The sequence below is a fragment of the Gorilla gorilla genome, chromosome 13, assembly GCF_029281585.2.
Source record: "Gorilla gorilla gorilla isolate KB3781 chromosome 13, NHGRI_mGorGor1-v2.1_pri, whole genome shotgun sequence".
Taxonomy (NCBI): Eukaryota; Metazoa; Chordata; class Mammalia; order Primates; family Hominidae; genus Gorilla; species Gorilla gorilla.
The window spans coordinates 113,097,647-113,118,716 of record NC_073237.2 but is presented as its reverse complement, the minus strand read 5'-3'; the positions used below and the strand labels follow the sequence as shown (position 1 = coordinate 113,118,716).

Here is a 21,070-nt window from a genome sequence, read left to right as displayed (position 1 = left end):
GAACACATGGATGCAGCAGGGGCGGGGGTGGGGGCGGCGGGCATCACACAGCAGGGCCTGTTGCAAGGTGTGGGGCTCGGGGAGGGATAGAGTTAGGAGAAATATGTAATGTAAGTGACGTGTTGAGGTTGATGGGTGCAGCAAACCACTATGGCACATGTATACCTATGTAACAAACCTGCACGTTCTGCACACATACCCCAGAACTTAAAAGTATAATAATAAAAAAAAAAGGTGGACATCAGATTGCCTAGAGATGTATAGTTTGTCCACTCCCACTTTGTAACAATAGAATTGACTACAAAAAATACCTAGACTGTGCATGCTATTATTAAGTTAATAGATTTTATTTTTAAGGCAGTTTTATGTTTATAGAAAAATTAAGCAGGAAGTACAGAGCTCTCATATATTATCTCCACTTTTCCTTTCAGTTTCTCCTCTTATTATTCACCATGCATTAGTGTTGTGAAATGTATTCCATTGATGAGCCAATATTGATTGAATATTAGTTGCTAACGTCCCCAATTTACCTTTTTGTGTTGTATAGTTCTATGGGTTTGAACAAATGCATAATATCATGTAGCCACCATGAAAGTATCATACAGAATATACAGAATACTTTCACTGCCCTAAAAATCCCCTGTGCTCCACTTGTTCCTCTCTCTGCCTCTCTCCCTGAACTCCTGGCAACCACTGATCTTTTCACTGTCTCTATAGCTTTGCCTTTTCCACAATGTTATGTAGTTGGAACCATGCAGTATGAAGCCCTTTTAGACTGGCTCCTTTCCTGTAGCAATGTGCATTTAAGATTCCTCCATGTCTTCTTGTGGCTAGATAGCTCATTTTTTAAAATTGTGGAATGCTATTTCATTATATGGATGTTTGTTTATTCAACCACCTATTAAAAGACATCTAGGTTGCCTCCAAGTTTGGGCAAGTGTGAATACGATCACATAAACATGTGCAGAGTTTTGTGTGGACATGTTTTACACTTATTTGGGTAAATATTAAGGAATGCATGCAATTGCAGAATTTCGTGGTAAGACTGTTTAGCTTTTTAAGAAACTGCCAAATGATTCTCCAAAGTGGCTGTACCATTTTGCATTCCCACCAGCAATTAACTCTTTCTGTTTCTCCACATCTTTGCCAGCATTTGTTGTTGTTAATGTTTTGGATTTTAGCTATTCCAATAGTTATATAGTGGTGTTTCATTGTCATTTAATTTGCAATTCCAGAATGACATGGGATGATGTGTGTACATTCATATGCTCATTTGCCATCTGTATATTTTCTTTGGTGAGGTGTCTGTTCAGCTCTTTTGCTCATTTTTAATGGTACTGTTTGTTTTCTTGTTGAATTTTAAGTATTCTTTGTATATTTTGGATATCCTTTAGCAGATGTATGTTTTGTAAATATTCCCAGTCTATAGCGTGTCTTTTCATTCTCTTAACAGTATCTTTCACAGAGCAGCAGTTTTCATTTTAATAAAGTCCAACAACAATTTTTTCTCATGGATCATATATTTGGTGTTGTATCTAAAAACACATAATCAAATCCAAGGTTACTAAAATTTTTCTCCTATATTATCTTCTAGAAGTTTTGTAGGTTTTTACATTTAGACTTACAATAATTTTGAGTTATTTTTATTTTTGGAAAAGTGTAGAATCTATATCTAGATTTTTGTCTGTCTTTCTTCTTCTTTTCTTCATCCTTTCTTTTTGCTTGGCACATGGATGTCTATTTGTTTCAGCACCATTTGTCAAAAAGACTACCTTTTCTCCACTGAACTGCCTTTGCTTCTGTGTTAAAGATCAGTTGACTAGATTTGCGTGGGTCTATTTATGTGTTTCCTATTCTGTTCCATTGATCTCTTTTTCTGTCATTTCACCAGTATCACGCTCTCTTGATTACTCTAGCTTTATAGTAAGTCTTAAAGTCAGGTAGTGTCAGTCCTCTGACTTTGTTTTACATCTTCAATATTGTCTTGACTATTCTGGGTCTTTTGCCTTTTCATATCAACTTTAAAAATCAGTTTGCCAAGCCTACAAAATAACTTACTAGGATTTTGATAGAGATTGCACTGAATCTATAGATCAAGTTGGAAAGAACTGACATATTAACAATATTGAAGATGAACAGGGAATCTCCTTTTATTTATTTTGATCTTTTATTTCCTTCATCAGAGTTTTGTAGTCTTCCTTATGTAGATCTTCTATGTATTTTGTTAGATTTATACCCAAGTATTTTATTTTTTGGTACTAATGTAAATGATGTTTTGTTTTTAATTTCAAATTATAATTGTTTACTGCCAGCATATGGGAAAGCAATAGACTTTTGTATGTAAATCTGTATCCTACAAGCTTGTCATAATCACTTATTAATTCCAGCAGTATTTTGTTGTGGATTCTCTGGGATTTTCTGCTGCATATTATTTTTTAAAACCTAAATCACATTTCTAATAATAATAATAACGATAATAATAGTTAACATTTATGGAGCACACAGTATAATGTGCCAGGTGCCATGCTGCATGCATTATCTTGTTAATTCCACAACAATTCAGCAACACTGGTACTGTTATTTTGTCCCCATTACGTATCAGGAGACTGAAACTTAGTAAGAAACGCTAACTTGTCCAAACTTGCAAGAGTGGAAGCAGAACTTTAACTTTGAACTTCTTACTAGGAAATAAATAACCACAGTAACAGTAACTACCACACAGGCAAATATATACATAGGCTGTTTATAGTTATTGTTCCTTTTACCACCCCATGAAGCACACAGGCTATTTATATGCATAGTCTCTTTTAATCCTCATAATTGAATTTATAAAAGTAGGTACTATTATGGTCCTCATTTTATGAGTGAGGTAACTGAGGCTTCTGAAATTTAACAACCTGCTTAGGATAGCACATCTAGTAAGAGGTATGGTTTAAGGTCCTCTCTCTATGAGTGGAGTAGGGTATTATAGACAAACCTGAGGCTCAGCATGATTGTATGATTGCATATGGCAACATAACCAGTATCTAAGAAGGTGGGAAGCTGGATCCAGGGTCTTACAAACTGGATTCAATTACATTTCTATGTCAAATTTTGAAAAGAACAAAAATTCTGTTCATTAATTGGATTTGTATTTTTCTAGGCCCTTTTAAAGTCTTGATATCCCTTGGTGTTAAGGAGCACTTAACAATAATTTCCAACTGTCCTGTAACAGCATGTACACTTCACCTTTGTTATGAAGCAAACTGGCTAATGTCCATACTAGCTAGGTTCTGCTTGTGGCTCCAACTTATGACAGGACTGTTGGAATTGAACAAGAAGGAATATGCAAGATGGTCAGGGCTCCTTATTAGTGCAGTGTTGCAGAAAGCACGTGCGAATATTACTGTCTTTCTACTGCCTTTGGGTGTTTTCTTTCTCCATTGCTAATGACTAATAAAAGAGAGAGGGAAAGAGAAGAAAGAGAGAGAGAGAGTGAACAAGGAAACAATTGCTATTAGATTTTCTTCTACTGTAGCAGGTTTCTCATTTTGCAAAGCTCATTAGAGGTGGCTATATGGAAAGACTTCCAAGGTGCCCCAGGGAGAGTGGGAAAGACAAAAGGGAAGAAGAAACTTTCAGAAATGTGACCCCAACCACAAATTCACACCAGAACCAGCTGTATTTATGCCATATGTTCTGATTCCAAAGTCCATGTTATGGCTTGGTTTTAAATGTTAACATTCAAAAAAGTTCTTTATTTCTAACTACTACAAGGAATGAAGTAACAAATGAATTGATGCTGTGTGGTCAGTTAAAATGTGGCTTTGATTATTTTCTATCTTTTGCTTTAAGAGTTTTTAAACATTATTTTTCTTTAATTTGCTGTCCAGTCTACTGAAGGCTCATCTACAAACATTTTCGAATTGGATACCAAGTATGCACCCAGTACTTTGTTAGGAGCTGCAGAAGGAGAAAGAAAACACAGTTAGTGTGTTAGACTATTTGCATTGCTATAAAGAAATACCTGAGGTTGGGTAATTTCTAAAGAAAGGAGGAATAATTAGCTCATGGTTCTGCAGGCTGTACAAACATGGCTCCAGCATCTGCTTTTGGGAAGGGCCTCAGGAAGCTTACAAGTATGTTGGAAGGTAGGGGGAGCTGGGCATATCACATAATGAGAGTGAGAGCAAGAGAGAGAAGGGGAGGTGCCATACTCGCTTAAACAACCAGGTTTTGTGTAAACTAACTGAAAGAGAACTCACTTGTCACCAAGGGGATGGTGCTAAACCATCCATGGGGATCCACCCCCATGATCCAATCACCTCCAACAGGCTCCACCTCCAACACTGGGGATTATGTTTCCACATGGGATTTGGAGGGGATAAACATCCAAACCATATCAGTTAGTTCCTGCCCCCCAAAAGTAGGGAAATAGACACACCATGGCAATTTCAGTGCATGCTGTGATAGGAAGAGAGATATTCAACTTATGGTGCTGGGAGCATTGCTTTTAGCTTTACCAACTCCACCAGAGGTTGTGGGTAAGTTCTGTAGTTAGGAAAGAATCAAATTTACCAGTGGCGGGTGGGAAGGATTCCCCTGATGTAAAGAAAATAACCCCAAATTAGTGACCATATGTCCAGTATTCTCATTATAGCTCTCTCATGTGGCTTGGACAAATTGTGCATGCTATCAGGGCAGGAGGAGAAGAAAAGGGTTTCAGGTCCATTTGCATCCTTCTTATGCCTAATCACAACAAGCTTTTTGAGTGTGTTAAATTAAAATGTGCTAGAGTGGTGCATTTTACAGCAGCAATAGCTACCATTTATTGAGAGCCTGCTATTTTCAGGTCTTCTGCTAAGCAATTCATTTTATGGGCTCTTTTCATCTTTACAGCAAGTATGTGAGGCAAGGATGATTATTATTTCCATTTTTCTGATGAGGAAACAAAGGTCCAGGAAAGGTTCAATGTTTTGTCCAACTAGATCTACACAGGGGACGGGGGGTGGACCAGGATGCAAATCCAGGTGTGTGACTGCAAAGACTACTTCCAAAAAGGTGAGAGAGAAGACACAAGGTGCCCATGAGAATAGGTCTTCTCATCTTGAGAACTTTCTCTTAGCCCTTCATACTGGAGCCATTTGGGGACACTTGCATTATTCAAATAAATGACCTCAGGGCTTAAACACTCCCTAGAGATGGGAAATGACTTGCTCAAGATCACACAGCAAGTTATCGGCACAGCTTCATAAAACTTGGACATCCTGGCTCCCTGTCCAGGGCAGGACTGGGTGCATAAGGAATGATGATAACATGCACTAGGATTCAGGGAGAGTCAGTCGCCTTCACCCTTGGACTCATCTGGCAAGTGTTTTTTGTGTACCTACTGTGTGTCTGCTCTTATTCTAGACCCGTGAGATACCAATGATATGAATGGAGTCCAGGCCTTGCCCTTGAGGAGTGTGTAGTGAAATGTTGGTGTGAGATAGAGGATTCCTAAGATTAGAAAATACTCTGAACACTGGAATATGAAGATCCTAACTGAACTGGAAACATACTGAAAGTTACAGGGATATGGGCTTCTGCCCTTGGCTGTGATAAAGTAAGCAGCTAGACCCCTCAGGGATTGAGGGAGGCAGTCTGCATCCTGCAGTACTGGGATTAGGGCTGGAGCTGGAGCAGGAGGGTTGGACTAAGAGGTGCCCCCTCATCAAGGAGCTCAGCTGCCACTTTGAACCAGGGAATTATTCACTCTGGCCCTGCAGATCTGTTAAGGAGGCCATCTTTAGGTTTCGATTTGTGTTTAGCTTCTGGGGCAGGGCTAATCTTCCTCTCATTTATAGCATCTGGAAAACAGATATAATGATAATACTTTGTCAGAAAAATGCCTAGTAATGTTGACTTTTCTCCAGCCACATCTCTAAATTTTATGTCAAGGTGTGAGGGCCTTTCACTCTCTTCCTTGAGTAGTGGAGGGGAAAGTTCTGGAAAAGGCCCTGGTGACAGGAGCTCAGCTTGTTCTCAGTGTTATGACAGGACAAGGAATCCCAGTGCTAATACACACAGGCAAAGGAGATGGAGGGCGAAGTGGCCGAGGAGAAGATAATGTTCCTGTAGCCTGCAATTTCTTTCAATTTCAGGGATTGCAATTACCAGGGCAGGAGTTAGTAACAGCCATGCCTGGAATGCTTAAGTGAGTTTGGTGCCACTGGTGGAAATTGTTTTGCATTTAGAGAGGGAAGACATGTGCTTTGTGTAACCCAGGCTTCACTCTGACTCTGTGTATGTATGGGGGTAGGTGGTGTGTGTGTGTGTGTGTGTGTGCTCATGCACACCTGTGTATAAATGAGGGTGGGCAGGAAAGAGGGAAGAAGACAAGTGTGACTATGGTTGGAGAGATAGGTGGGTAGAGTGGAGGCAGATGGCCCTGATTCAATTGTACATGACTCCAGGAAAGTGATTCTCACCCCTCTGAGCCCCAGTTCCCTCACCTCTGGCAGGGAGATAATAATACCTAACTCACAAGGTTGTTGAGAGGGTTGGAAACAAAGCCTGCAGAGAACCTAACACATGATATACGTTTAACAAAGGGCATCCATCTAAGACATTCAACCAGCATCGGCATTTGCAACAAGTCAACCTTTACTTTTCAGGATTTCATTTGGGGAAAAATTAAACATTTACCAGCATATTTTTGCATAGTGTTTAAGAACATGAAGTTAGATTTTTCAAACCTCACCTTATAAGTTCTGTGCATTTTTCCTCTTTTATATCTCTGCTCCCTCACTATAAAAGTAGAACAAGAGTGCTTACCTTGCATGGTTGTTGTGCATGTGAAATGAGATTGTATATGCAAAGCCCTTAGAATAATGTCTAGCATGTCGTAAACAATGAATAGATATTAGCTTTAAAAATGATACTTGTTATTCTGTGTGCTAGATATCTAGGGAAGGGAAGGAAGGATGGCAAGGGAGGCAGAGATGAATAAGGCAGTGACTAGGCCCCATGGGAGGGAGATCGCGGTACCACAGCTGAATGGATTGTCTCCCCTACATTGCCATTCAGCTAAGAGACATTCAGCAATTTATTGAATAAGCACTTCTTGAGCCCCTAGTGCATGCATCAGACACTGTGTTAGGGCTGGGTGCACAGCAGTGAATAAGACAGACGTAGTTCTTGCTTTCAAGTGCTCATGGTCCAATGAGGGAGACAGAGGGTGACTGGGAACAACAGTCCAGTGTGAAAAATGCTAGCATGGCAGCAGAACAGGGGCTGCACAAACACAAAGAAGGAACATCTAACTCCCAAATGAAAAGAGGGGCATTGACAAAGTCCTCCTAGGGAAAAAGAAAACTGAAAATAAAAGAAAAAAACCTAGAATGTGAAGGCAGAATAATGCAAGATGTCCATGTCTCAATCCCTGGAACCCATGAATAAGTTATCAGTTATCTTACATAGAAAAGAAAACATTCAGAGTGCAGGTGGAATAGGGTTGCCAATCAGCTCATCTTGAGATGAAGAGAGTCTCTGGATTAACCAGGAGGCCCCAATGAAACCAAAAGGATCTTTAAAGAGGAAGAGGGAGGCAGAGGACAGGATGAAGTAAGAGTGTGTGATGTGAAAAGGACTCAATTGGCCGGGCATGGTGGCTCAAGCCTGTAATCCCAACATTTTAGGAGGCTGAGACGGGCAGATCACGAGGTCAGGAGTTTGAGACCAGCCTGACCAACACAGTGAAACCCCATCTCTACTGAAAAATACAAACATTAGCCGGGCATGGTGGTGCATGCCTGTAATCCCAGCTACTCAGGAGGTTGAGGCAGGAGAATCGCTTGAATCCAGGAGTCGGAAGTTGCAGTGAGCTGAGATGGCGCCACTACACTCCAGCCTGGGTGACAGAGCAGGACTCTGTCTCAAAAAAAAAAAAAAAAAAAAGTACTCAGTTTGCCTTGGCTGGCTTTCAGGATTGAGGAAAGGGGCCATGAGCCATATGGACGGCCTTAATAAGCAGGGGAAAGGCAAGGAAGTCAACTCTCCCCTAGAACCTCCAGAAAGAATCATCTCTGCTGACACCTAGATGTTAGCCCAGAATCCCATGTCAGACTTCTGACCTACAGAACTATAAAATAAATTAATGTTGTTTTGAGCCACTAACTTTGTGATGATGTTTTACAGCTGCAATAGAATGCTAATACATGGAGCTAATGACATATTTGTGTTAGAAACATTTCAGAAAATCGTTCTGGCTACAAGATAGTAAATGAATTGGAAGGGGCAAGGCTGAATTCAGAAAGCATAGTTAACAGGTCATTGTAGTAGTCGCTATGAGAGGGGATGATGGCCTCAAGAACAGCTATTAGGGACTGTGTCTATACCAAACCCTGGAATCAGACTGTGGGGAGAAGGAGGGCTCTGAGGGAAACTAGTTATATAGATCCTTACAGCATTGACCATTGAATCTGAGATGGGAAACACGTGCAGAGAACAATCATACCTAGCAGAGTTGGTGATCTTGAGATCAGAGCCAAAGTCAAGTGCTGTGGAAACAGAAGGATATTGCTTCCAAAGAAGGGACTCAGTGACAGCTTCCTGAAGGAGACGACACCATGAGGTCTGTCTGGGAAGTCTACGAGAGAGCGCAGAGGAGGCTGCAAAGAAGAAACAAATACAGCTGCTGCCTGGAAGGAGTTCACAGTTCAGAGAGGGTATCAGGCAGGTAGACAGGTCACTCTACCTAACCCTTGAGAATGCACAAGTCGAAACAGGACTGGATTGGAAACTAAGAATAGGGATTGGTAGTCAGTCCAATTCTGCCAAGAAAACACCTGCAAGGCCTTAAATAAGACACTTCTCTATACTGCCTCTGCTTCTTTTCCTATTAAATGGTAACAGTAATGCTTATCATTTCTAGGAGCATCAGATGTGATTAGAGTGGACCCATGGGTATGGGCCACTGGATAGGCCAGTAAAGCAACTTTGCAGCCATGGTCCTTGAAACACCCTGGACAGTAGGGGTCACAAGCTGCATTCTGCTATGGAGCAAATTGCAGTTCTGAGAGCCTCTGTCTGGGAGGTGACTTGGCCTGCTTGAAGTGCTGGGGGTTAGGCTTGAGATCTGGCCATCTTCCTGTGGGTCTCACAGTTAGCAGTTAAGCTGAGGTGGACTGACAGCTAGCAGAGGCAGAAAGGAGGCCGAGGACATATATGGCGGGACAAAGCACATTGGTCTGTTTTCTAGCTGTGGTTAATGAACTCAGGCATGTGTGGAGGGCTCTGGTTCTTAGTACTAATAATAAGCAAATATTGGGGAGGCAGGTCTCTGGAGTCAACACAGGAGCATGGGCTTGACCTTGGGCTTAAACCTGCTCAATATATCCCATGACTCTTCTTTTACTCCCCACCACATGCAGTTGGCAATGGAGATCAGCAGGTTCTACTTCCTGACTCTCTCTCAAATCTGTGCCTCTTCTCTGTATTCTGTTGTCCATCTAATCGGTTATGTCTTGTCTGGATTACTGCAAAACCTCTTAACTGGTCTCCCTCCTTCCAGCCTTTTTTCAGTCCATCCTCTACCCTGTAGTCAGGCAGTCTTTTTGAAGCTCCTATCTGATGGTTTTGCTTTCCTGCTGAATACCCTACAGTGGGTCTCCTTACCCTTAGAATGAAGCCCACCTTCTGTAGCATCACTTAGAAAACCCATGAGATCTGATCCCTACGTGGCCTCCTCTAGCCCTATCCCATCCTTGCTTCTCACTCGCTGCTTTAGCATCTTGAAACTTAGCTTATTGCAATTTCCAGAACATGCCGTGTGTTTTATCTGTGCCTCTTCCATACACACACATATGCACACACACATACACCCCTATGGACTTTTGTGCATGCTGTTCTTTCTGCCTAGGCCCCACCCTCACCTCCTTTTTCTGCCCTCTCCCTTGTTAACCCCTCCCAATCTGTCAAGTCTCACCTCCTCCAGGGAGCCTTCCTGACCTCCTCAGTCTACATTAAGTTTTCCTTCTCTTCATTTCCTTTGTCCCTGAACTTTCCCGATGAAACTTAGACTTTATCCCTCTAACCTATAACCATCCATTCTCACAGTCAAGCATTCAAAAATTATTTTGCTGCAACTCAGTATACAAAAACACTGTTGTCTTAATTTTCTACAACTGACATAATAATTCTCTCAAGTTTTCATTCCACTGATAGCAAAAACATGTTCCTGCCTGGTATGGTGGCTCATGCCTGAAATCCCAGCACTTTGGGAGGGCGAAGTGGGCATATTATTTGAGGTCAAGTGTTCAAGACCAGCCTGGCTGACATGGTGAAACCCCGTCTCTACTAAAAATACAATTAGCTCGGCGTGGTGGCACACCCCTGTAATCCCAGCTACTCGGGAGGCAGGAGAATCACTGGAACCCGGGAGATGGAGGTTCCAGTGAGCCAAGATCACACTAATGCATTCCAGCCTGGGCGACAGAGTGAGATCCCGTCTCACTGGAGTGCAGTGGAATGATCTCGGCTCACTACAAGCTCTGCCTCCTGGGTTCACGCCATTCTCCTGCCTCAGCCTCAGCCTCCTGAGTAGCGGGGACTACAGGCATCCGCCACCAGGCCTGGCTAATTTTTTTGCATTTTTAGTAGAGGCGGGGTTTCACCATGTTAGCTAGGATGGTCTCGATCTCCTGACCTCAAGATCTGCCTGCCTCAGCCTCCCAAAGTGCTGGGATTACAGGCGTAAGCCACCATGCCCGGCCAAGTATTTCCATTTTTTGATTAAGGATACAGAACATTTTCTGTAGGGTGAACATTTAGTCCACTCAAAGTTCAACTCACCACCAGTCTTGCCTCAGTTGCATTCTCCCCACCAACCTTGCCTCTCCCCCTTACCAAACAGTCTTCCCTACCCCTTAACTTGGCCTCAGAGAAGGCAGAGGTTGGTAAGGGAAGGTCTCTGGTACAAATGTGTTCTTGTGGATCCTTGCTAGTATTTGCTATGTGATTTTTTGTTTGAGCTTGGCTCTGGGCGCTGGCACTGGCATCCATTGAGGTATGGATGGTCTTGGGTAGTTTTTTGAGAGAAGCAATGTGTTGGAACCCACAGCCAATGTCCAACGTCATTAGGTCTCAACACTCTGAAGCCCCCTTTGTTCTAATGTTCTAATCTCAGCCTCATCTACCATCCCTGCCACCATGGGAGCGAAGGAGTAATGCCAAGAAGTCTTTTTATTTTTAATTTTATATTTTTAATTGACATATAACAATTGCACATATTTATGGGGCCAGGAAGTCTTGACAGTTTTATCCCCTTTACCCTGTGTATGCAGAACTTGGAGTGGGTGGCTCCAAATTCAAGTCTCTTCTTCACTTACTGCTACCCTCTCCCAGGAGCTCCTGTTGGCTTGTTGAGCAAGGGGCTTGCAAACTTCCCAGACTATATCCTGAGTCTAGGGGAGCAAACCCAATCACCCCTGCTCACCCGTATCAAGATTCTTAAATATCTTAAGCATTTATTGACACTAACCTTGTACTTGGAATGAATGAGGGGTGGTTTGACTTCCAAAAGGCCAGGAGGAGGGTCATTGAGGCACTCCCATCTGAACTCTCAGCCACTTGACTTTCCTCTTCAACAGTTCCTTGCAGCACCAGTGGCAGAAAGAAGAGTGTACTATTTCCTTTTCTTATCTGGTGGGTACAACTGTGAGGCCATCACCTGCCCAATCTGTATATTAAAATAAAACATAATGATCTGAGTCAGCAGGTCTGTCTTTTGATAGAGAAGGGAACTTCGCCCTCAGCACAGGCTGGGTTTTGAAACTATTGTCCAGCTTGAAACACTGCAAAGTCAACTTTGAGAGGCAAAGCTGAAATAGGATTTCCGGAGAATGAAAAACATTTTAACATTTTCAAAACAATGATTTACCTTGCACCCATGTGCACACATACATAGAAGGCATTTGTACACATGTGTGTCTCCTATCAGCCTGTGAGTAACTGGAGGACAGAGATTGTCATTTTTATTGTTGTATTCCTAATGCCTGACAAATAACAGTAAATATTTGTTGAATGAACGAAGTAATGAATGAATGAACGAATGAATGGTTAAATGAAAGAATCACTAAATATTGAGTGCTTGACCAGAGAACTTTAACTATGATGCATAATTAAGAAGTAGAGCATATGAGAACAGTTTCTAACTGCTGCTTAAGAGGGCAGAGCTTCAGGGTGGGCTGGTACCAACCAACCAGTGTTAGCATCAGTTTATCACCACCAGACCCTATAGATGTCTCCGGCACCTTCAGAACAGCTACAAAATCTAGCCCAGCACCTCCCAGCTTGAGGTTCAGACAAACGTTTTGTACCAGCCCATTCTTCTCAGTTCCAGAGAAGGACAGTGGCTTCTGCACATCACACAGCCAGCCAGTGAGAGAGCCAAGATGAGAACACAGGTCTCCCAACTGCTTGTTCTCAGAGGACACCAAATCTCAGCCAAAGTCATCCTGTCACTTGGCATAAAGGCTCAGTTCAGTCAGAGAGGGGGGATGGGGCACAGTGTACACCAGGGAATATGTGCTCATCAGCTTTGGGATTTTAAGGCAACCTTTTTTGTGGCTTCTGGGCAGTGTAGGAAGAGCCAGAGAACCAGGCAAGGAGAGCAGGCCCCTCCCTGCAAACTCAATAGCTCCCAAGCCAAGGCTCCTAGCTTTCCCTCAAGTAAGAAAAGACTGCAGACAGTGCTGGCTGGCTCTAAGGTGATTTACCTTCCTGAAATACCTCAATTTAAATGCTAATTTCCCTAGAACTGAGGGGTGATGGCTCTTGCATGCTGGCTGCTGTGTATTAATGTACCCAAAACACACATATTCTTAAAAGGGGGCGGCAGGCAGCAAAGACCTGAGGAAGGGTAGGACAGAGTGGCAGAGGAGTCCAGCTTCCCTTGTTTGTCTTTGCTGTCAGCATGGCTGATCAGAAGGAAGCTAGACACAGTGCATCTCAGTGGAAATGCTTTGTAGGATTTCTGTCATTTAGAGGTCATATGCAGGTAGCCTGGGAGGGTAAAGAGACCTTCCCCTTCTATTACACATGGTTCAACAAATGCTCAGGGGCATATACAGAGAGAAAGGCACTGTGCTGGGCCCTCTGAGATCCTTGGAGAGATTCAGAATCTAGTATGGGATTCAGGAAAATAAGCTAGCATTAAAAATAACTTTACGGCCGGGCGCGGTGGTTCACGCCTGTAATCCCAGCACTTTGAGAGGCTGACACGGGCAGATCCCGAGGTCAGGAGATAGAGACCATCCTGGCTAACACAGTGAAACCCCATCTCTACTAAAAAAAATACAAAAAATTAGCAGAGCGTGGTGGCGGGCACCTGTAGTCCCAGCTACTCAGGAGGCTGAAGCAGGAGAATGGCGTGAACCCGGGAGGCGGAGCTTACAGTGAGCCAAGATCGCACAACTGCACTCCAGCCTGGGCGACAGAGCAAGACTCCGTCTCAAAAAAATAAATAAATAAAATAAAATAACTTTACATAAATCCTCCTCTTCACGCAATGAAGCTGAACTCATTATCCCCATGTTACAGATGAAGTCACTAAGGATCATAAAATTTGAAGTGATACTCCTGAAGGTCACACAGCTAGAATTTGTATCCATGTGCGTATGAGTTCTAAGCCCATGCTCTTTCTATCACTAGATCCCAAGGCCACATCTGGAATCTACAAAGAAGATGCATGAAATTAAAGTGATAGAAAAAATGTATTTCAACTGGGGAAAACTGGAATGGTATTATGGAAATGATGGTTTTTGAATGGGGCCTTTTGCTGCCCACTGGCATTGTTCATTTTAGAATGTGTCCACACCACTACCTCTACCTGAATGCACATATGCACACCAAGAATGGGAGGTTTAACCAACCGCTTTCTTAGGGAGATCATCTTTTCTCATCCGGTCCCATTCACTCAGTGGCCCCTGGCCCCTCTGTCCAAGCTTCATGGGAGCCAGAGTATGTATGCACTCAGGAATTTAGGGTAAGAAAGTAGGGTTTTGAAGCTTCTTATGGAATATTAGACTCAAATCCTCAATATGCTTTAGATCCTGAAGCATTCTGAGACTCTGGCAAAACATCAGAAAGCGCTTCATAATAGATGTGGTCATGCACACATTACCATTGTCTCTGGGTTTTCTTCCTTCACTGCTTCAACAAATGCTCATGGTGCACCTACTTTTTCTCAGTTTTACTCAGGCACTCAGTTTGCACTGCTGGGCCCTGAGGAGGCAGCAGTACATTGGACAGGCATAGTTTGGGGCTGCATGGAACTCACAGTCTAGTGAGAAAGACAGGTGTCCAACAAGGTCTTCCATGAGCACATGTATCATTAGAAACGATAAAGCCCTTCATAGTGGAAAACAACAAGATACTATAAGGGTGTGTAATGGAAGAACTGATTCCAGCGAGAGTTCTCAAAGGCAGAGGAATAGTGGATGGTCTGAATGATGAGTAGGAGTTGTTCAGGTGCAGAGGGAGGGCAAATTCCAGAAAGAGGGCAAATTCTAAGTGGGTCCTTGTGTAGGATGGGAGCATGCCCCAGAAAAGGAACTTAAGGACAGTCAGAGCAGGAGGAAAACAGTGGGCCAGGGGGCTGTGGCTCAAACAATAAGGCAGCAGGAGTAAGTAGGCAGGGTCTAGATAATGAGGGATCTTGTAGACCTCAATGCAACATTGATTCTCTCCTGGTCTTCATGAATGGAGGCATCTCCTCTGATTTTCCACTGCTGTATCCCTAGCACCCAAAACAGTTCCTGAAAAAGGTTAGAGCTCCAATAAGTGTTTGTGAAATGAAGGAGACCTCTCACTGCCAGAGTCCCCGGGGCCCAAGATCTACTATTTTAGAATCGATGAATTGTTTCCCTAGAATGTCGACTGAGATTGAACTGTTTTTATAGATAAATTTGGCAGATGCTTATCTGTGTGTTTGTATGTGTGTGTGTGTGTGTGTAAGTGAATGTTGTGTTTCAAGCAGCAGCAGAGCCACTGTTTGTTTAAACAAGCATCTCTCAAAAATGCCTTCTTGAAAGCACACTCCACTGTGGTGGTGAATAACAGAACTGCCTGGTCTCATCTCTAAATGAGTCAAGCTACGCCAGGGATCAAGAGCACAGGCTTGGGATCGATTCACTGAGCATGTACTTACTGCGTGCTGGGCTCTCAGCTGGAAGCTAGGGGTGTTAGAATGTGGTCTTGGCCACTGCCACTTTCAAACCATGGACCTCAGTTGGACAAGTTCCTTAACCTCTCTGAACATGTTTCTTCATCTATAAAATGGGAATAATGATAGTACTTGTCTCACAGAGTTCTTATGAGGTTAAAATGGCATACACACTCCTATATCTGTTTTAATTTCCATCGTTTTGGGGGTACAAGTGGTTTTTGATTAGATAGATAAGTTCTTTAGTGGTGATTTCTGAGATTTTAGGGCACCCGTCATCTGAACAGTAGACACTGTACCCAATACATAGTCTTTTTTTTTTTTTCTTCTGAGATGGAGTTTCAGCGCGATGTCAGCTCACTGCAACCTCCGTCTCCCGGGTTCAAATGATTCTCATGCCTCAGCCTCCCGAGTAGCTGGGATTACAGGTGGGTGCCACCACGCCCAGCTAATTTGTGTATTTTTAGTAGAGATGGGGTTTCACCATGTTGGCCAAGTTGGTCTTGAACTCCTGACCTCAGGGGATCTTTCTGCCTCAGCCTCCCAAAGTGCTGGGATTATAGGGATGAGCCGCTGCTCCTGGTGCCAATATGTAGTCTTTTATCACTCCTCTTCCAACCTTCCCCCGCCAAGTCCTCAAAGCTCATTATATCACTCTTATGCCTTTGTATCCTTATAGCTTAGTTCCCAGTTATAAGTGAGAACATACAACCTTTGGTTTTCCATTCCTGTACGCTACTATATCTTGACACACTACCTTGAGTATAGGAGATGATCAACAAATGCAATCAATAAATCTCTGTAAATATTATTATTGCTAGGGTTAGTTACCTAGCAGCTTTTACTACACACACACACACACACACACACGTTGGCACATGAGCTACAGCATAACTGATGAGCAACAGATATAATCAATAAATAAATACTGTCCATTATTTCTGTCTTCCTATTATACGAATTAGTTGTGTGGTAGTTTTTACTACACACACACACACACACACATTCACACACACCCACACGAGCGCTAAGAATCTGAATTATTCCTGAGCACCCGAGTTTAAGCCAGCACCCTGCCAGCTCCCTGGTCGCCTCTCCCAGGTGGGTGGGTTCTGCAGCTGCTGTCTAGGCTTCCATCTGAGGTTCTCAGCCCAGCGGAGCTTTCCCAGCAGCTACTCTCTCATCCGTGTTTTGCCTCCCGAAACAGCTGATCGATGCAAAGGCCCCGGGCGCCCTCTGCTGGCAGAGGCCTTGCAGGACTTGTGGCCATCGCCCAGGCGGTCGCAAAGGGACCCAGTACCCGAGAGACCATGCCGTTGCTGGGCTGTTCATTCGGGCTTCATCTTCGCCTACCTGCCACCCTTCTTCCCAGTCTTCCATATTGGCTGGCTAACTGTCACCCTTCCATCTTCTCTCTCTTTCTGCATTTCTCCAAGTCCCCCTCTGCTTTCCGGAAGCTCAGGAAGGAAAACCTTCCTCCGAGAAGGGGTGTCCTGAGCCAGGCCCCTGCCTCCTGAGTTTGCACACTCAACTTCCTTGCATTGTCCCATTGGGGTCAGATTTCCTTGCAGAGCTAAGAGTGACTTGATAAGAAGGCAGAAGGATTGGTAGAGAGGGACATGCGGATAGAGAAGGTCGCATTACCTTCCCTTCTCTGCAATTGTAAGAACATTTCTAGAGATTTGAAATGGACATTCTTGGGTGGTAAAGTGAAAAATGATAGATTAGCCTTCAGATTTCATTTCCCAAATGCATCCAGTATGTAAGTCCATGGAAAATCCATTTCCTTGTCGGTTAAACGGGGAATATATGCCTATTTTGTGGCATTTGCGTGAGGCTTGAAGAGGTCACATAGAGAACAGAGCCTAGGGCATGTGGTGAATAGCTAACTCTCTCCTCTCTTGTAGGAGCAGAAAGGTCCTCCTCTTGGCTGCATCCTTTCTGGGCTCAGCACACGCCCAGGCACTATGGCCCTTCCAACACTGACAGTCTGTGTGTGTCACAGGAAGGTCCTTTGGCACCCTCTACCCAAGCAGTGATGAGGAGTGCTAGGATGTCTTTTGAAGACATCTACCATGACCTGTTAGACAAACAAAGACTCTATGCCAGGCATACAATAAATATTAACCCTTCTATATTCAACTGTCTGAGTGAATGCTTAGGGAAAGGCAAGCTGAGAAATAACACCACAATCTGGTCATTTTTTAGTACATAATAAAGTATAAAATATACTTAAGCATTTAGTTTGCTTTTAAACCTCATAGAATTCTGGAAAATTTAAATACCAGATTGAATCAACTTTAAAACTTAACTCATGGTTGAAAGCAATATATTACTCAATTTTGATCTGGGGCCAAACCACCTGGGATCTCCCACTTCCCAGCCTTGTGGCTTTAGGTAGTTACATAACTTCTTTGTGCTTCAGCTTTTCAATGTCTAAATGGGGAATGTAAATGACACCTACTTCACAGAGTTGGGTGAAGAGTAAGTACTGCCAATTGTGTCTGGTGCATAGTAGGTGCTCAATAAAAGGCTATTGTTATTGTAGCCATTCCACTAAGGCCAGCTGAATAGCTGTTATGATCCCCATTTTACAGAACAGAACCTTGAGATTTGGTTGGTTTGCTCCAGGTTACACAGCTAGGATGCAGTGTGGGCAGAACTGGAGCCCAGTCCTCATAGGCTCTTCTCAGCTTCCAAGGCTGAGCTACCTCCTCACCCTTAGCCTCTCCTGCCCAGAGTGAAAACAAGTGCTGGGGATCTTGTAGGGAAGAGACCTTGTGCAGAAGCACCCAGCACATGCAGAATTCCTGATAGCAGCCCCCACTGATTATTCTGCATGGCCATTTTTTGTGTTTTCCCCACTAGGCTGAGAAGATCTAGAGGACAAGGGGAAACATCAATCTGTCTCTGTGTTCTTAGCACCACCCAGCACAGGATTCCACCCAAGTATGTGCTCAGTGCATGCTGGTTGACTGACTAGGGCATGGACTACCCCTCCATCCTGCTACATCTTTCAGGGAAAAATCTATCACCAGAGGCCACCTCACAAGGGAGGCATGAGGACATTTAGTCCTGGCTAGGGTTATATGCTATGTGGTGGTACTTCCATCTACCAGAAGCCTGTCTTTTTAAATTCATATTGCTGTTCCACACTCCCAGATTTGCAGACAAAGACCAACAATCTAGGTAGAACCCATTATCACAGGCACACACAGAGATAAACAAGGATGACTCCACAGACACCCATGGCACACCCACACCCAGAAGCATGTTTAAGTGGCAAGTGTGGGCCTTAAAACTCACCATCATGCACGTGCATGCCTGGGCAGACAGTCTTAGGCCCAACCAGACCTGGGTTCGTATCCCAGCTCCACCACCTGTTAACACCAAATCTCATGCTACCTATCTGCAACTTAAAGATAATAATATCTATCTTTTGGGATTGCTGTGAAGATTAAGTGATAAAATGTATGTAAAGTATTTAGCTAGATCCTAGCAAATTATAAAGATTCAATGAATAATATAGATGACAAAGACAATGATGATAATGATGGTGATGCTGGTGGTATAGAAGATGGTGATAATGTCACATCCTCTGGACTCAGAAATGAAGAAAGTGTTCATTAAATGGATGAATTGATGATGAGCTTCAAAGGTGCCTGGAGTGGGGTGCAGAGATGTTGAGCAGACAGGAAGGTGACCCAAGCCACTCAACACTTTTACAGCTGCTTTTGAACTGTCTGAGATACAGGCTTCAAAGGCATTGCTTTGGCATCACATATTTTTGTTTTCGTGCTTCTGATTTTCATTTCAAGGTTGACCATTCCACCTGTCAAAATGAAGTAATAAACATCCTCCTCCTTTTGTTCTTCTCCTCCCCCTTCTCTTCTCTCCTCCTCCTCTCCAGACTATAATTCATGTCTTTAATGCTGGGAATTTCTGAATATAAAGGGACCTCGTAAGTCATATTTAATTTGGAAAAGCCCTTGATACCATCCGTGCCAACTGGCTGCCAAGTTTTCTGCTTGCACACCCTCAGTAACAGGAAGCTCACCACCTCTCTTGGCAGACTGTTAATTTTTAGGCAGGTCTATTGTCTAGAAGAATGAAACCTGCCTCCCTCTGCTGCACTGTTACTACCATCCTCTCAGAACTTTGTTCACAGTTCAGTTTTCTGGGGTCATTCAGAGGTCTGTCTTCTGTTCCCTGGGACTGGCCTGCAGGAAAGGGTTAGAGGCACCTAAAGAAGTTAGAGCAAGGGAAAGAGCAGTAACCTGGAGTCAGAAGACATGGGTTTGAGTCTAACCTATCAGGTTGTGATTCAGCAAGTCATTCCCTTTCTCCAGGCCTCAGTTTCCCCATCTGTAAAAGGAAAAGTTTGAGCCAAAAAAAAAAAAAAAAGTCTCTTAGGGCCCTTCCATTTAATAAACATCTATTTTTCCAAGGTTTGTTTGTTTTTGTTTTTTTTTTCTTTTTTTCAGCCTAGTCTTGCCCCTTGTTCTTCAAACACTACGCACTATTCTCAGTTCTCACATCCTGGTTCAACATTGCCACTGCTTATGCCAGGGGACATTTAGCAGCCACATACAGTTTATAGAGCATCAGAAAGTATCTTAAATAACTGGTAGGTTTTTTCCATTAAGTGCTTACAACAGCCCTTAGATCTGAGTCTCACTTTATAGACAAGGAAACTGAGGTTCTGAGAGGAACAGTAGCGTGCTTGAGATCATACAGCCAAGTAAGCAGTGGGGCTAAATTTGAACCCCAGCCTGCCTGATTCAGGAACCTGTAGTTAGCACCATGTTCTCAGAGCTGGGATTCAGGAAACCAGAGGCATCACAGCAAAGTCACCCCACCATGAGTCTTTATTCTGACTACAGCATCCTGCCTCCTTGCCCTGTAGTCCCCAGCAGTCTCCACTTCCTCGATTTGGCAGTCTCTCTGCTCCTCTCCACAGGGAGAACAACTTCATCAAGGATTTTCCCCAGCTTGCCGACGGGCTGTTGGTGATCCCGCTGCCGGTGGAGGAGCAGTGCCGGGGGGTCCTCTCCGAGCCCCTTCCGGACCTCCAACTGCTCACTGGTAAGACACATGTGCCAGACCCTTCCCAGGTTCCCTGACCACACACCTAGTATCCACATCTAGTGCATATCAGTCTTCAGCAGATCCAAGATGGGCTCTGTCAAGCCTCCTCCTTCATGAGGAAGGGTATGGGAAGGAACTTACCCTTTCTTGGGCTCCTGCTATTGGCTGAGCAGAACCAGGGACTTCCCTGAGACCTCAGACTTGGGACTGCAGTCAACTTTGAGAGGAGGTTCCTCTGTGAGAACAGGAACGATTTTTCTCAGTGAGAGTTTTGCCTCTGTGAATGAGTCTCAAAACACTTTTCATTCTCATTGACAATTTTCTGGTATTTTTCCACTTTTAGTATTTTGTTTTCTTGGTTCATTTTAAGTCATTCTAAAGTAAAAGAAGTGGACTCTCCAATCAGGAGCCCCTCCTACTTGAAAGCACTCGAGTTACACAGCTCGTTTTTGTACGTGGGCACTGTGCCATCTGTGGGGTGGGTATTATTTTTACCATTTGATAGATTAGGAAGCTATACTTAGAGAGGTAGAAGGGACCAGTCCAAAGTTACACAGCATATCTGCCAGGACTAAAACCTGGGTGCTGTAGCACCAAGTCTTTTGCCCTTTCCACTCCACTTTGCCGCTCCCCCACCCCTGCAACCGCTTTCTCTCTCCACTGGGAAGTTGCCTTTTGCAGGCTTTCCTGAGACTCCATATTTTCTGTCTAACCCCAGGATGCTCTTTCCTCTTTTTCTGCTCCCAGTTCCTCTCCTACCCTTTTCTTAAGAAATTTCCTAAGATGTGAGGTTCTCGA

At 43.6% G+C, this 21,070-nt stretch overlaps 1 protein-coding gene across 5 annotated transcripts in view; it reads left to right on the top strand.

Moving 5' to 3' along the window:
* ASTN2 (astrotactin 2) overlaps positions 1-21,070 on the top strand; it is a 983,906-nt gene that overhangs the window by 656,887 nt on the left and 305,949 nt on the right. For all 5 annotated transcript variants that reach the window (XM_031014728.3, XM_031014726.3, XM_031014725.3 and 2 more), the window contains one exon: positions 20,145-20,269. In XM_031014728.3, the coding sequence (XP_030870588.3) occupies positions 20,145-20,269 (125 nt within the window). The remainder of the gene's footprint in view (positions 1-20,144; positions 20,270-21,070) is intronic.